Source organism: Tupaia chinensis, unplaced genomic scaffold, assembly GCF_000334495.1.
Source record: "Tupaia chinensis unplaced genomic scaffold, TupChi_1.0 Scaffold000110_1, whole genome shotgun sequence".
Lineage (NCBI taxonomy): Eukaryota > Metazoa > Chordata > Mammalia > Scandentia > Tupaiidae > Tupaia > Tupaia belangeri.
In genome coordinates, this window is record NW_006159574.1 from 2,940,140 (window position 1) to 2,957,047 (window position 16,908).

Genomic DNA, 16,908 nt, shown 5'->3' on the forward strand with positions numbered 1-16,908 from the left:
CGCTGACCACCACCTCCTCCACGCTGACCACCACCTCCTCCCCACTGACCACCACCTCCTCCCCACTGACCACCACCTCCTCCCCACTGACCACCACCTCCTCCCCACTGACCACCACCTCCTCCCCACTGACCACCACCTCCTCCCCACTGACCACCACCTCCTCCCCACTGACCACCACCTCCTCCCCACTGACCACCACCTCCTCCCCACTGACCACCACCTCCTCCCCACTGACCACCACCTCCTCCCCACTGACCACCACCTCCTCCCCACTGACCACCACCTCCTCCCCACTGACCACCACCTCCTCCCCACTGACCACCACCTCCTCCACGCTGACCACCACCTCCTCCCCACTGACCACCACCTCCTCCCCACTGACCACCACCTCCTCCACGCTGACCACCACCTCCTCCCCACTGACCACCACCTCCTCCCTGCTGACCACCACCTCCTCCCCGCTGACCACCCAGCTGAACCCCAACTCCTCCACGCTGACCACCACCTCCTCCACGCTGACCACCACCTCCTCCCCGCTGACCACCACCTCCTCCACGCTGACCACCACCTCCTCCACGCTGACCACCACCTCCTCCATGCTGACCCACCGCCACCTCCCCGCTGACCACCATGTCCCCCTGCAGACCACCTCCTCCTTCTCACTAACTGGCACCCACCTCTCCACTCAATTCTTTGTGTTTTGGAAAATACAGCTACCATGCTGATAATACGAGCAGCTCATCATTTATATCTTTAAGTGGAACGATGGACCACTTGGTCCGTTCCTGCGTCTAACACACACTTGGAGCAGGGCCTCGCGACGTTTCGGGCGCTCTCGGTGGTCTTCAGTGGTTACCAGGCCACACGTGCCTCACGCAGAGCCGCCCCACCTCCCGAGTAAGGCTCTTCTGTGTCACTCCGCGGAAAGTGAGCAGGTGCGTCAGGCCCCTTTCCACATGGGATCTGGACACTAGCGAGCTCGCCGCGCAAAACTAGCAATGCTCAGCTAAAAGCGCCGCGAGAACAGGGCATGTCCCAGGTAACCCAGAGAACAGGTCCCGCTTCAGACATGAGGAAGGCGTGATATTGGCGGGCAGGGCTGTCACCTTGATAAGGCGGCCAGACCCCAAAGGCCAACAGCACTGCCAACCCCAGCCGGGCCTGAAGCACATCAGGCAGGTGTGCACACCGGAGTCCTAACAGGGCGGAGAAGCGGGAGCAGGGACCGCGGTGACCACACCTCCTGGGGCACGCCCTCCCTCTCCTGCCCTGGGTCTCTCTACCTCTCTGTCTCTCTCTGGCAAGCACAGGCATCCCCGGCCATCAAGAATAAATAAAGGATATTAGTCACCAGGGGAATTTCGAAGCACTGCGAATGGGAGGCCCCTAAGAGGTCAATAAATGCAGGGTCTCTGAGGAACAGACCCTCGAAACCCACTGTTTGGGACGCTCCCCGAGTTATTTAACATGGCCGGGCTGAGCAGCGCGGCTCCTTCTCCACGGTGGACAGTCTAGCCGACGCTTCCTCAGGAAAGGGCAAGTGCTCACCTCCACCTACAGCCACGCAGGGAGGCCCGGCGGGCGGGGCGAGGCTGCTTCTGGCCGAGGTCGTGGCCCTGGCAGAGCTGCGGTGGTTGTTCCCACTCTCCACCCAAGGCAGGCCGAGCAGAAAGAGGGTGAGAGCCCCCAGAACCACATCTAAGTCAACTCTGAGTGAAGCCGTCCCAGGACAGTGCTTCCCCCAGACACACGGTGAGGAGGGGACCACACACAGGAAATCTCAAGAAGCTACAGCGAATGACAGAGAAACGGCCTCCAAAAGTCCTCGAACTCCAAAAAATCAATGAGAAATCTGTCAAAAATACAGGAGTCAACTTTTCAGAGCTTTGAAATGAACTGGAGGCTCATGAGAATCTGGGCAGCATGTTTGGAAAAGTAGCTGCTGCTCAGAGCAGCCAGGTCTCTGGCACTCGGCTGCTGACTCTGCCCCTCTCCAGCTCTGCCGTGGCTTGAAGAAGAGCAGGGCTGTCGCTGAGAGGGGCGGGGCGGGCGGAGTGCTCCCCAAGTCTCCTCCCAGACGGCGCCGCTGCCTGGCCAGGCTAGTGGTTCCCGGGAGGGGCCGCCTGAAAGGCCTTCATTTAATCCGACTCACTCACGTGTGGAAGAGTCTGACCCCAGTGGGCCTTCGTTGAACACATTTGCACACTCGCTTTGCCGTGCCGCTGTCTGGGGTGGGGAGAACAGCTGGGGCAAACAGCAGGCTAACCGAGACCCTTCGAGGGGCGGCTTCACAAGGCTCCGCATCGCTGAGACTGTGGGGGGCTGTGCACGTGCCCAGGAAGGCGTGAGGACGCTCCGCCCCCGCCGCCCCGCAGGCCTGGGCGAGCAGGAGGCGAAGGCTAAGGCAGAGCCATCGAGGGCCTGCTCAGTGCCGAAGGGAGCCTAGCATACACAGAAGCCTCAGGAAAGATGGCGAGGTTAGGGGCCCGGGGCTAACGGAAACCTGTCCAAGCACTGTCTAGCCAGTAAGGAGCGGAGCAGGACGTCAGTAGCCACACAGGACAAAGCGCAGAAAAGTCACTGAACGAGTAAACAGCAGCGACAAACAGCGACAGTAAAGCCCTGAAGAGAAGAGAGAATGTGATTTGTAGAGCTGCTGCACTGTATCATTTAAAATGCCGGGGCAGCAGCTGGTAGTGGTTAAGGTGCTGAACTCCTACACAGCCGACCAAGGTTTGAGTCCCAGGCACGGCAGCTTGAAACACGCTGCGACGTGTGCATGTGCCCACAATCCCATGAGGAGAATGGAGATGGGAGCGTGACGTGGCCATCCTCCCCGAGGAGTGATTTCTCACTTTCTCTCTCTCTATCTCTGTCTCTGCCTCAGGCAAACACATTCACCTTATAGCAAAAATCTCTGAAAAAATAGTTAAATAAAATGTCCAGTTTCCACTGAAAATTTTTGAGACTTGCAAAAGACTACGAAAGCAGGCACGGCACACAGGACTGTCCCTGGGAGGCCGGGCGCTGCGCATCCCTCAGACGCGGCTTCTAGTGAGCTGCTTCATTTTATTTTATTCATTAGTATTTTTTTATTTGACTAGACAGAGACAGAGGGAGGAAGAAAGGGAAAGTAAGAAAGCAAGTTGTCGGGTTCGGGGCTCAGCACCTCGGACTCCCGCTCCCTGAGGCTGTCCTGGACCATCATGGCTACGTGGCCACCTGGCAGCTCGGCCCCGCGTGGCCGCTCCTCAGGGTGCCCCGGCTGCCGGCAGGGGTGGGCTGCACGCTCCCTGGAGCACACTCAGCACGCGCTCTGCCTGCCTGCCTCTGCCCGCCTGCCGCCACGGATCTGCACGGAGCTCGCCCCACCCACGTCGAACCCGGGCCAGGAACTCGCCGCACAGCCAAGCAGTGGTGAGGCCGTGGCCGTGGCCGGGTAGACTCTGGCCGGCCGTGCTCCACATCACCTACAGGAGTGGTTAGACCCGACGGCAGACAGCCTAGAAGCTGCAGGGGAGGGCCAGCTGGGCGGCCACATTGCGCAGGTCGACGTGGTCCTCCAGAAGGCACCTGCCCACGTCAGAGCCCAGTCCAGGAATCGCGGGGTGGGAACGGGGCGGCCCTGCTCCCTCCTCCCAGGGCCCCACCAACAAATGACCCGGAGGTCTCAGTGCCAGTGGGAGGGACACTGCGGCAGGGGGCACGAGAACGTCAAGGGCTGCCGTGTCCGCTGTGGCCTCACCACGCCTACACCAAAGGCCGAGGGCACAGGTCTGGCGAGGCGACGCTGGCTGGGGGAGGCGTGTGGCTCCGGCATGACAGGGTGAGGAGGACGGCGTCAGAAAGGCACCTCCTGGCACCTACGCCCTGCAGCCAGTGCATGGAAAGCTGTGAGGACCCCCTGGGCGGGAATGCGGGGCCACAGCACAGGACGTGGACCTGAGTCCCTGCAGGCACGACCATGAGTGACCTGGCCTCCAAGGCCAAGGGAAGGCAGAGGGGATGGTGGCGGAGACAGGTGGCGGGTGTGGAGCTCTGGCTCACTCTGGCGGGACACATCCACGCACGCAATGATGGGGCTCCCTCCCGTCTCTCCCTTGCCTTGCGGGGCGCCCATCTTCCCAGACACGTGTGACATCTCCGTGACGTTCCTGCCTGACCCAGCACCCGAGAGCTCGTACAGGGAGGGCGGGCGTGTGCAGCCAGATGAGGGTGCACGTGGCCCACTCAGAGGACAGGGCTGCCAGGCCCCTCACAACGGGGTTGGGGCCATCCGCGGGCTCCAGCTGGCCCCGGGCTCCCGGTCACTGTGGGCCTCAAGCCCCAGGCGACAGACTCGCTCCTGCCACTCTGCAAGGTGTGCCCCTCAGCCTCGCGGGGCTGCTCATGACATGGCCTCCCTGCTCAAACCCCCACAGCTGACGACGTGGGAGGAGGGGCCGGCCCAGGGCGCAAAGTAGACAGGCCAGCGCAGTTCCTTACCAAGGACCTCGCAGAGGAGGGGCGAGGAAAGGTGGTCCCCAAACCCTTTGGAGCACGACCACATGCCTTATGGAGCAGACCCTCTGCAGAGGCCACGACCTGAGTGAGGTACAGCCCAGGCCTCGCTCCTGGTCACTGTGTGTGGTCACCGACAGGCCTGTCCGTGCCCACCGTGGGGACAGGACTCCACCTTAGTGAGCGGGACAGGCCGGCCTGATGAGGCACCTACCCCGGCCATGTAGGTGACATGCCCCTGGCAGCATACGCTAAACCGCGTGTACATGGTGAAAGCTAGGCACTTACGCTGCAATCACTTCACATTTTAAATGGCCTGCCTGTCCCCGTGCAGCCAATAGGCAATCGGTCTCCTACAGCAAACTCCCAGAAACCTGCACCCCACAGCAGCAGAGACTGGCGGGGCGGGAAGGGAAAGGCCAGTCTGGTCTGGACTCGTCTGGGCTGCTTTGTCCAGTCCAGACAAGCTGCTGGCCCTGAACACCTCACCCCTGCCCGGCCGATCTGGGGTGCAGCCCAATGTGTCCTCGCCCTCCAAGGCACTGAGAGCCCATCATTCCTGGGCACGCAGGTGGCCAGGGCTCTCCGAGACAGAACCCCGGTGGGAGCCCCCGTGACTCGGGGTCCGCGGCGTCTAAGGGTAAGCCAAGCTCACACGAAGCCACGGCATGGAAGTGCCCGTGCCGCCCTACCTGTGCGTGACAGCGTCTGCAAGGTGCCGCGCAGGTGCTGCAGGGCCCCCGGGGGCACTTCGTCGCGGTGCACGTCTAGCACCGGAAGCTTCTGGCACCTTCCAAACACTCCGTCTGTGAGAAGAGAAGAGAGAGCGTGATGTCCCCCATGCAGAGCCGACGGCACCACAGACCTTGTGGCCCAAGTCTGGCGGGGCAGTGCTCTGGGGCGGGGGCGAGCAGCTGGGATCCCAGAGGTACCTGGAAAGTGGCGGACACCCGCAGGGCAGGTGTAGAGAAAAGCGTACGCTCTCCTGCCCACTGCCACCAGCCCTCCCGGCCCCTCTGCGTGTGGCCACGTCTTCTCCAGCTTTGCCAGGAAGACTGCGTGCTCGCCAGAGAGACAGACAGAGCGCCCGGCAGGGTGTGGCTGTGCACAGTCCCTCCTCTCTCCCCTCCTCCTGCTGGGCTTTTGCATTGGCCAACCTGCCTGCTGAGCCTTTCAAGGTTCCCAGTCCAGGACTCGAACTGCGCTGTCAGCCATGCAGGATCAGGCTCCCTTAACCTCTAGGCCACGGGACCAGTTCTGTAATGTCACACTTCAAAAAAATATTTTTTACTTGACTTTATCTATGATTATTATTGTCTTTAATCTGACCAGAGAGATACATAGAGGGAAAGTGAGAAAAGAAGCTGCCAGAGTCGGGACTTGAACCACGGCCAACCAGTTCAGCGCCTTTAACCCCCAGGCCGCCTGCTGGCCCTAGTTTCGCACTTTTGAAGTGAACCCTCTTTCTGACAACTCAGTAACAGTCGCTGACATTCAGGGCCAGTTTCCAAAGGAAAGCCGTAGCAGGACTGTGACGTGGACACGCAGGCCCTGTGAGTGGCCCAGGAGCGCAGGCCGCCTGGGAGCCGGGGCCCCGGCAGACTCCGGATGGCGGAGAAGCGAGGCTGCTCTCAGGATGCCACGGGAAGGGGAGGGCACAGTGAGGTGCCGGGGCCGGTCCACCTAGCCCTTCCCCACCTGCCCACTCCTCCAGCGACGCCCCCAAGGCCTCCAGGAGCCTGAGGCCGGCGGTCGGCACCTGGCAATCATCCCTTCCACGTGCAGCCGTGGGGTCTCAGAAACTGGAACCACCCCGGCAGCACCACAGCAGCCTAGCGGGGCCAGGACTCCCCGCGGGCTGTGCGTCCTGGCAGGCTGGCGGGGAGAGGCCTTCCCCGCTTGTTGAGCCCGCTGCGGAAGGCGGCACTCCGGGGCGGGGCGGGGAGGACCCTCTGCAGAGAAGACCATCCAGGTCGGCTGAGCGTGCAGGTGCGCCGACGCTGGCCAGGCTGTGTGACCAGCAGGGCATCAGCGGGGGTGTCGCGACCCCGTGGGCCTTCGAGGGGCAAGGCCCAAGAGTGCAGTGGCACACTGCCGGGTCCCCCAACCCTAGGCCTCTCACACCCCGGTGCGCCCCCACACGGAGCCTCCACAGTCTCTCCCTGCCTCGGTGTCCCCAGAACGCTCACTGCCAAGATCTCGGTGGCTTCGGGCTGCTTCCTGCCCTGTGTCCGCGGCCTGCTCCGGCCAGGTGCTCCCCTCACCCAACCCACATGCCCGTGCCGCCCAGGACACGCAGCACGCTGTCGCGGGGCGGTCGTGGCTGTGACCCGTCTGAGGCCCGGCCCTTGGCTCCCTCTTCAGATGGCACTCCCCCTGACGAGCGTCACCAGGGTCACTGCGTGAATGGGGACGTCCCACTCCTCTGAGCTTCTGAAGGCGCAGGAGGAGAGGATGGGGTCGCCCGCAGCAGGGACCTTGAGCAAGCTGGTCCTGGTCTCCCCCGGCAGAAGCACTTGGGCCGCATCCCTAGATGCCCGCTCGGCCTGTGCTCGAGGAAGCCGAGAGAAGAAAGAGGACCCGAGGAACGCACGGGAAACCGAGCAGTGTACACGCAGGCTGTGCCCCGGCGCCAACGGCTCCCGCACAAGGCACGTGCACACGCCCAGCCCGCACGGCCAGGCCGAGGTGGGGCTCCTCGGCACAGCGGGCCGGCCCACCCTCGTCTCCCTCTGCCTCCGCGGTGGGCGGCACGCTGTACGGTCACGTCTTCTCCTCACCCCTCCATCATTTCCTGAGGGCGCCGTCACGGGGCGGGAGTCGGCACGTGGCGTGACCCTAATCGAGCACTTCGGGGCAGTCGGCAGCCCGGGCACTGCCAGGGCGCCCGTGTCCCACGGCTCACGACGGCTCTCAGGCAGCATTATCCCGGCTCCCTGGGGAACGAGGCTCTTGATTTACAGCGAGGAGAGCCGGCATGACGGTGCCGGGTGCCGGGTGCCGGGACCCGGAGCCCCGCAGGGCGTGCGTCCGGAGCCGCGCTGAGATGACGTCCGGGCCACCCACAGAACTCTGGGGGGAGGGCGGGAGGTGCAGACCCCAGGCTGCGGTCACTCGGCCTGGCAAACCACGCGACACGGCGAAGCCCGGCTCACTCAGCCACGCGGGGCCGCGGGCCGCCCCGCAGGAGGGGCTCAGGCCAGCATGGCCTCGGCCGGGGCCGGCCTCCTAGAACTTCGCCCAGCTAAGAGATAATGGTCACGTGTCGATGGAAAAGAAACTGCCAAGGAGTTTCGGGGACAGCAGGGCAACCAGCGGGTTGTTTCCGTGTAGGCCCAGCCACACGCCACTCCAGGAGAGCCCTCAGACGACGGGGAGAAACGAAGGGCTGAACGACCCCGCGGGAAAAAGAAACCGCCTGTCCTCAGCCCCTGCGCTGCCTCCAGGAAGCGCCCACGCCCAGTTTTCACGTGTCTGCCCCCAGGGGGCCGCGAGGACGAGCAGCAGCAGTGACCCCTGGTGGCCGTCGCTGGCAGTGCAGATGCCGAGTCAGGCAGGTTCACGGGGAGGTGCCCAGGCCCAGAGCCCAGCTGGGCTGGACCCTGTCCTGAGGGGTGCGGGGACCAGGCTGCCCCTAGCAGCACAGGGAGTGACACATACTGTCAACAAACTCGGCCATGCACATGCACCTGGGTCCTCAGATACACAATACACATGCAACCACACATGCACACACACTCATGCGCACACTACACATACAGCCACATACGTGCACACACATGTGCTCACATGTACACTACTCATGCAACCACACATGCATTCATGTGCACACAATGCACATGCAACCACATGTGCACACACACACGCACACATGGCACACTACAATACAACCACACATACACACACATTCAGGCACACACTACACACACAACCACTCATGCACACATATGCACACGTGTGCACACTACACACACAACCACACGTGCATATTAATGCATACACTATACATGCAACCACACATGCACATACTACACATGCAACCACACATGCACATACTACACATACAAGTGCGCGCACATCTGTACACATACAACCACACATGCATATTCATATCCATACCACACATATAACCACATATGCACACACTACAAATACAACCACCCGTGCACACACATGCACTCATGTGCACACTACACATGCAACCACACATGCACATACACTCATGTGCACACTACGCGTATGACCACACGTGCACACACATGCACTCATGTGCACACTACACATGCAACCACACATGCACATACACTCATGTGCACACTACGCGTATGACCACACGTGCACACACATGCACTCATGTGCACACTACACATGCAACCACACATGCACATACACTCATGTGCACACTACGCGTATGACCACACGTGCACACACATGCACTCATGTGCACACTACACATGCAACCACACATGCACATACACTCATGTGCACACTACGCGTATGACCACACGTGCACACACATGCACTCATGTGCACACTACACATGCAACCACACATGCACATACACTCATGTGCACACTACGCGTATGACCACACGTGCACACACATGCACTCATGTGCACACTACACATGCAACCACACATGCACATACACTCATGTGCACACTACGCGTATGACCACACGTGCACACACATGCACTCATGTGCACACTACACATACAATCACACATGCACACACTCGTGTGCACAGTACACATATGACCACACGTGCACACACATGCACTCGTGTGCACACTAGACACATGACCGCATGTGTGCACGCACATGCACTCACATGTATGCTACACACAACCACACATGCACACACTCATGTGCAGATTACGCATGCAGGCACATGTGCAAGCACACATGCACTCACGTGTGCACTACACATAAAACTACACGCATGCAGTCATGTGCACACAGTACACATGCAACCACATGTGCACACTCATGTGCACAATACACATACAGCCACACGTGCACACACATGAAGTCATGTGTACACACATGCAGTCACATGCACATAGTCTCTGCCACAGCTGGTGTCTGCACAGTGACCAGGGCTGGTCCCTCCCAGGCACTGGGTACCAGTGTGGGCACGTGGGCGTGGATCCCATGGGATGCAGATGCACCACACATGGGTGAGGGGTGTGACCACGATGAGTCCACAGGCAGGGGACTCAGCACGCAAGAGCACAGGGCAGCTGCCACCCCTCCCCGCCCCCGCAGGGTGGCCCTCCTGCCCTTGGGGTCTCACCTGGAAGCCTGAGCCAGGCCATCCTCATCTCTGTCACACACAGATGGGGGCAGTGGGGACAGTGGCTCTCCCGTGCAGTTGCAGGGGGTGCCCGGGCTTCCTGAGACTGGACCAGCCACGTCAGTGGGCAGTGATGCGGGGCTCCTCACCTCCAGGGTGGGGTGGGTGCTGCTGCCAGGCCTCCAAGAGCAGCCCGAACCTCTGCTCCATCAAGGAAGTGACTACCCGGGGCTTGGAGAGGGGAGAGGGGCAGGCAAGCGGGTGGCCCCTGCAGCCACGTGCACCAGCGGCCAGGCTCGTCACAGACCTCTACACCCGGCAGCTTCTGTGGGCACCTGACGCAGAGACCCACAGTGAGCATCCCAGAAGCAGGCCGACACCATGGCTTCCAGCCTCCCCAGCCCTGCCCGTGGCTGTGGGACAGGTGTGCCCAGAGCCGGCAAGGTCGGCGACGGGTCCCGGCTGAGGGCTGGGAGGGCGTTCCCAGGCCCCGGGACGAGTGCACGTCCAGTTTCAGACGGGTGAGCACGCACATCACAACCACTGGCCCCAAACAAGACCTGCCACTCTCCTTGGGAAAGGACGGCCTCTATATCTCGGCTGGACCCTGTGCGAAGGGACAGCCCAAGTCGGGACTGTGCCACCACCATGGAGCCAGTGCCGGTCCCTCGGGAGGCAGCCACGGAAACAATGGCAAAGGACAGGGCTTCCTCCCGAGGGCTCGGGGCGGCATGGACAGGCAAAGCTGCAAGGGTCCGCGCCCGACAGACGCCACCGCTGTGCCAGGTAGGGGCACGGCCTTCTGGTAACCAGACATGGCCGGGAAAGTATGTCAGCTGACTTGTCACAGGGGCTCACCGTCCACAGCACTGTTCCAAGTCTAAGTCTTCAAGGATGCAGGCCAGCTCGTGCCCTGGTGGTAAGGGAGTCGGATCCCACAGGGCTGACCACGGTTCGAGTCCTGGCCTGGATGCTGGAGAAACTTGTTGGGCATGTGTAGGCATCCAGACCCCAACAGGAGGGAGAGGAGCGGGGGGCGGGGGGAAGCACGCTGCGCCCACACCCACGTGGGGCTCCCTCTCCCTAACTCTCTCTCTCTCTGGCAAATGCACACGCCCTCTGGCAAATCTAAAGAAAAATACCCAGAGATGCAGCTCCGATCGATCTAGCTTCGTGCTTTCTGTTGTTGAACGGACCCTTGTGTTCCCAGCCCTGGGGCTCCGGCCGCCGATGCAGCTGGCATGCAGAACACGAGACCCAGTGGGATGCCTGGCCCGGGCCGGAGTTCGGAATCGCACACGACAAGGGAAACTGCTTTTCAGCTCAGGGTAGTGAGGGGTACAAGGCCCAGAAATGGCCTGGAACAGACCCAGGGCCACGAGGCTCGGGGCACTTCTCTCAATTCAGTCCAGTGGAAGGGGCATGCTGTGGGCACGAGGTCTGGGGTGCAGCGTCTCCCGGATGCTCAAGGGAGCGGGAGCCTGGGGAGGGCGGAGGGCCAGGTAGGAGGCATGCATAGCAGAGCCACCTGCCCAGGGAAGAGCCGAGCTCTCCACGGTCAGCTGTCCAGGAGCCCGGGGCCGGCTGCACGGGAGCCAGGCCGTGAGCACCACGGTGCATCCCTCCCTCCCACAGCACAGATGAGGAGATCGGGGCACAGTTCACGCAGTGGGCTGACAGGACGAACTGATTTTCCGGAATGGGAGACAACTCTTGGGGTCCGACCCGACTCGGGCCTGGCCACTCTCGGGTGCTGATTCCATCGGCTGGCCGGGCCCCGTGCTTCCCCACTGGGCAGAAGAGCCGCCCTCAGGGACCCCCCGATCTGAGTGAAGGGTGTGGTGTAGGGGGCTCTCGAGGCAGAGGTCAGGGGCCCACGGTGCTGGACCCTGGTCCAGGACTTGAACACGCAGCCGACCACGTGGGAGCAGCTCCTTTAACCCCAGGCTGCTAGGCCGGCCCAGAGGACTTCCTCTTCACACCCACACCCTCCAGTGCAGAGGCGGGGTGGGGCGAGCAGACCCCTGTGAGCAGGCCCGGGCAGGTGCAGGGCCTCGGCCCCCCCAGCCAGTCCCTGTGAAGGATCACGATGCCAGCGCTGAGGGCAAGGACTCGCGGCTTCGCCCTCAGCTGCCCACACGAGAGCACGCGGACACGAACGCTCACGGACCAGAGGCCGTGGGTGGAGCGATGCACAACACCCGAAAGGCCGTAGGACAGCCCTCTGCCTCCTGGGACAGTCCCTGAGCCCGACACAGGCCGGGCTTCAGTCCTGCCCTGACCTCTGACCCCTAGGAGAGGCCTGGTGCGAGGTGTGGGGGCGGCGGGGGCGGAGACGGGGCGAACTTTACTGCTGACGGGTGGGCACTGACCCCTCACCCGCCTGAGCTCTGAGCGCCTTCCCCTTCCCGCAGAGCAAAGGCCGTGTCCACGCGGCTCCCCAGGGCTTAGCTCTGCCCCGGAGTCCCAGATCTCCTCGGAGACCCTTCCCCAGCCGCCTGCCCGTCTGCTCCTGGGCTCCCACGCCCCCGCCAGGCCGCCCGGCTCCGACAGGCTGTCCCGAGGTTCAGGCTGCGTCTCCCCCGGGCCCCGTGACACACGGCCTGCGTCACTGAGTGACCGCTTCTCTCTGAGCGCTGGTGGGCAGGGGCATGTGCTCGGCCCAGGACGAGAACCAGAGGTCCTGGGAGACTGCGACCCCCCAGGTGGGCTGCCGGCCCCCCGCCCGCACCACCCGCACCCCGGCGTGGCCCACCCCCTCGCCCTGGCCCGTAGGCCATGCCAGCACCTCGCAGTCTCCTCTCACACAGAGAGCAATGGTCCAGACAGCACCTGGCCTGGGCAGCGCGGCCGGCTCCGCACTGCCACACTGGGGGTGAGCCCCAAACCCACTTCACGCGTGCATGACACTGTGTCTGCCTTACACGCCTGGGTCCGCTGTCTCGGGGCTCCCCTAAACCGCCACGGGACAGGTCTGTGGAGGAGCCCCGAGCAGGGCCGTCCTCTGCCCCGGGCTCCCCAAAGCGAGAGCCCTTCCAGGGGAAATGCCCGTGTGCACCCCAACAGCTGGGCCTCAAGGACCGACGCCCTGGCCCAAGGAAGGACACCCGCAGGACTGCAGAGTGTGGCTTCCTCGGGCTGCATGGCCTGAGGGGACCGAACAGCCGGCCACACCTTCCCACCTGGAAACCAGCGGTTCTGCACCAACAGTCAGAAATGGCAGCCACGCTGTGAGGAGGTGGACGCAGGGCCGGCTCACAGGGGCTCTGCCTGCACCAAGCGGTGGACATGGAGCGAGGCCCAAGGAGAGATGGGGACGCCCACGAGTCTGCCTCAGGTCAAGGCCGCGGGCACTCCGCGGAGGGGACAGGAGCCTCCGGCACAGGCCGGCACGCGGCGACCGAGGGCGGCCCGACCTGGCACCCCCTGGGCAGGGCGGCCGAGGCCCACAGACGCCCTTCACCCAGGGCTTCCAGGTAGCTCCGGGCCCTGAGTGCTGGGCTTCTCCGGCCAAGGCCTCAGCACGCGGCCCCAAGCCGGAATGTCCCGCCAACGGCTCAGGTGGGGACAGACGCCCAGACACCCGCATGTGCTGCTGCGGCCAAGGCGAACTGGTGTCACAGCCGAGGGGAGAGAGGCCTGGAGCCCAGCCTGTGTGGTGACGCAGTGGCCTGGGGAGCTGCCACGCCATGGCCCCGCCGTCTTCGCTCCCCTACTGGGCCGCCTGCCAGGGGTGAGGGCAGGGGGCTGCTCATCAGAGGCTGAGGGCCCCTCCCCTCCAGGTCTCTCCATGCCTCTGCCTCTCTGGACCAGCCTCAGGGACCCCTCCCTGCCCCTGTTCCTCTGTGTCTCTGTCTCTGTCTCCCCTCCCCTCAGACCTCTGATCCCCTCAGGGTCCTAGTCTTGGGAGGCTGGCAGGTCAGGGTACGGCCGGGCTGGACGAGCCGTGGGCACTGCTGGTAGGAGCCTCAGGACACCTCAGACCTCCCTGTCCCTGTCCCCACTTCGCCCATGGTCTCACCAGCGCCCGCTCATGGTCCTGAGAGAGCAGAGGGGCGGGAGGCCTCTGGGACACGCGTGGGCCGCCAGGCAGTGTCTCCGGTCCTCCCAGACCGGCCCCCACACGGCTGGGGTGTTCACTGCATGTCCTGGACCAGGACAGGCTGAGGCCGCATCCTCTGCCCCAGTCCAGAGGGGCCCGACCCGCAGCTGCAGCCACTGGGACCCCCACCCTCTCTGACGCCACCTCGGCCCGCCGGCTCCAAACGGGGCCCAGTGGGTGCCGAGCGGGTCCTCAACACAGCCTGTCTCATCCGGGTAGGGGTAGAGCCCAGCTGCTGTGAGCTCGGCCCACGGGCGAGGCGCCAGGGGACCTCCCTGACACTGTCACCCCGAGGAGCAGGCTCAGGCAGCCTCCAGGCACAGAAAACCGGGGTGGGCAGATGCCGCAGGCCCCGGCGGGAGCCACAGACCCAGTCTCTGGGCAGCCCGGCAGCGTCGGGCAGGTGCGCCCCGGGCGTGCACACGCAGTGAGCACAGCCTCCTGGTCACCACCTCGACGGGCCAGACCTGGGGCTGTCCTCACCAACGACGGTTTACAGGAGCGCTGTGCAGCCGCGTGGCACAGAGACCTTCGGGGGCTCGCAGGCAGAAAGCCTCGGCGGCGGGAGCAGGGCCCGCCAGGACCCAGGGCAGTCCCAGCCTCATCTGGCCTTGCCATCTGAGGACCGACTGCAGCAACACTCCAGGTTGTTTTCACAAAGACTGAGAAATAATCATTTCTGTAAACCAACACGGATCGGCTCCAATCACCGGCCCGCCGCCACGCCTGTTTAAGAAGCCAGCCTCGGCAACGTAGCTGACAGACATTAATGAGCAGCTCGGCACACGCGCGGCCGTAAACGGAAGGGTAATGAAAGCAATTTATTCGAAAATTAAAATATGATTAAGAATGGCAGTCGCGCGGGGCCCAGATGCGGCAGGATGGCCCGAAGAGCAGCCGGCTGTCATTAATTAGGCCCGACGAGTGGCTTCCTCCTCGCCTGACACACAGCACCCCCCGGCCGCGGCCCCCCCAGCCCAGCCCCCGCTGCCCGCGGCCCTCGGAGCCGGACCGTCCAGAGCGACGCCTCACTTTCCCGACACAGCAGCCCTGCGACAGCAGACACGGACGCTGAGCCGTCCAAGCCGGGCCCGCCCCACGGACGCTGTGTCCGCCACGCCCGGGGTGACCCCCAGGACTCTGTCCATCCATGGACATTACGCCTGTCCAGGCCTGAGGTGACCCCAAGGACACCATGTCCATCCACACTGGGACTGACCCACAGAAGCCGTGTCTGTCCATGCCTGGGATGACCCCAAGGATGCCATGTCCATCCACACCTCGCCGAAACCTGGCCACGCGGCGGTGCCTAAGCGCTGCGCTCACAAGACCCACAGGCCCAGGCAGAGCTCAGGGCTGCTCGCCAGGCTGAGGCCGGCATGGAGCTCTCCCAGGACACTCAGCACGGTCGCTGGCCTCGGCCCCTCAGGGGGCGCAGCCCGCCCACCTCCTAGCCTGGGCAGTGTGCCTCTGACCCAGCCCAGGACCTAGGCCGCACTCCCGCGGGGCCTGCTGGTTAGGAGCCGGCACTCAGCCCTCACGGTGCTCACCTCTCCTGCCGCCCAGCTCAGGGCCCGCCCTCCTGCTCCGCTCCCTCCTATGACACCAGCTGCAGGCCAGCCCAACCAGAGACCCCACCCCACCTATCCCCGCTCTCTTTTCCTTTCTCTTTCTTTCTTTCTCTCTTTCTAATACTAGATTGTATTTTAATTTAATTTATTTCACAACTCACTGCAGACTGCCTGGAGGAGGAGGCTCTGCCCCTCCTGGAGCTAACTCTGACCACCACACACAGAGGAGAACGTTGTGCTAGACTCGTTACTAAAGGGGTGCTGAGAGGGCATTGGACAAGCCAGCCCCCACCATCAGGCCGGCAAAGGCTTGGCGTAGACACAGGGTGGGCGCGTGCTGAGGGCAGCCCCGCTGAGTGCGGGCAGGTTAGAGGCCCTGCTCTACGGTCAGCCCCGCAGTGTCATTAGGACTCAAACAGCCAGGCCCTGGGACCCGGCGATTCCTCCTAGGCACGCTCTCTGAGGACAAGCACATGCGAGGCAGTTGGCCCTGGGACGTGTCCAGCGAGGACGTGGAAGAGGCAGCTGGTCAGACCCCGGAGACCTGTGAGAGCGTCAGCTTGCCTCTGGGCCAACTGCCCACGGGGTGATGGACGAAGCCCCCAGACGGTGAGCTCGCACTCGCTTTCACGCTGAGAACCCGCCCCTTACGGAGGAAGGCCTTGGGAACCGGCCCTGGAGCCTCGGCCTGCAGGGCTTCAGCAGCCCAGAGTGGCAGGGCCACAGACGCCTGTCCCTGACAACGTGCTGCAGCAGGTCCCACTGACAGCTCCTTCCCCTGGCCGGCTGGAGAATCGTGGGTGTAGCTGACAGCCCTGTCTCCGTGTGGCTCCTCCCGAGCAGTCACTGGGGTAGGCTTTGGGGATGGCCAGCACCCCTGCAGCAGTAACTCGGGGCCCTGCAGTATAGGGGCCTTGTGGCCAGTCCTGGGCTCAGATTCTGGGACAGCCTGAAACACGAGGACACGCACGAGTGCCAGCACTCAGGGAGGGGCTGGGGAGGGGACCGCCGTGTGCATGCCTCACCTCCCTCTGCTACGGAGCCTTCCCAGACTCCAGCCACTGAGCCCAACGTCAGCCCAAGGCGTCCCCGGGTTAAGAGCCAGGAAGCACACGGGTGTGCCCCCTGACACCAGGAGAGGCCGCACTGCCCCTGCTCAGCCCGCACGACCGGAGGGGCAGCCAGGCCGCGCTCAGACCCGCGCGCCCTTCCTGAGGGTGCGTCCTGGCTTTCTCACGCCCTCTCATGGCAAACACGCACCTGTGCACAGACGCAGGCTCTGCAGCTGGTCCTCGGGGCTGCTAGAGGTGGGGATGGGCAGGCTGGGGAGGGCCAGGCAGACCTCTCGGGGCACGCCGACCGCGGCAGCTGGTCCAGCCATGACGTGCCCAGCGTGGGGAGGGGCGAGTCCATGGCCGAGACCCCACGTGCTGCTTG

The 16,908-nt window shown here is 63.5% G+C and overlaps 1 protein-coding gene across 1 annotated transcript in view; it reads right to left on the minus strand.

Annotated features, from left to right (window-relative positions):
- PTPRN2 (protein tyrosine phosphatase receptor type N2) overlaps positions 1–16,908 on the minus strand; it is a 447,003-nt gene that overhangs the window by 405,985 nt on the left and 24,110 nt on the right. Inside the window, exon 3 of the mRNA XM_006143829.3 lies at positions 5,196–5,309. Coding sequence (XP_006143891.1) covers positions 5,196–5,309 — 114 coding nt within the window. The remainder of the gene's footprint in view (positions 1–5,195; positions 5,310–16,908) is intronic.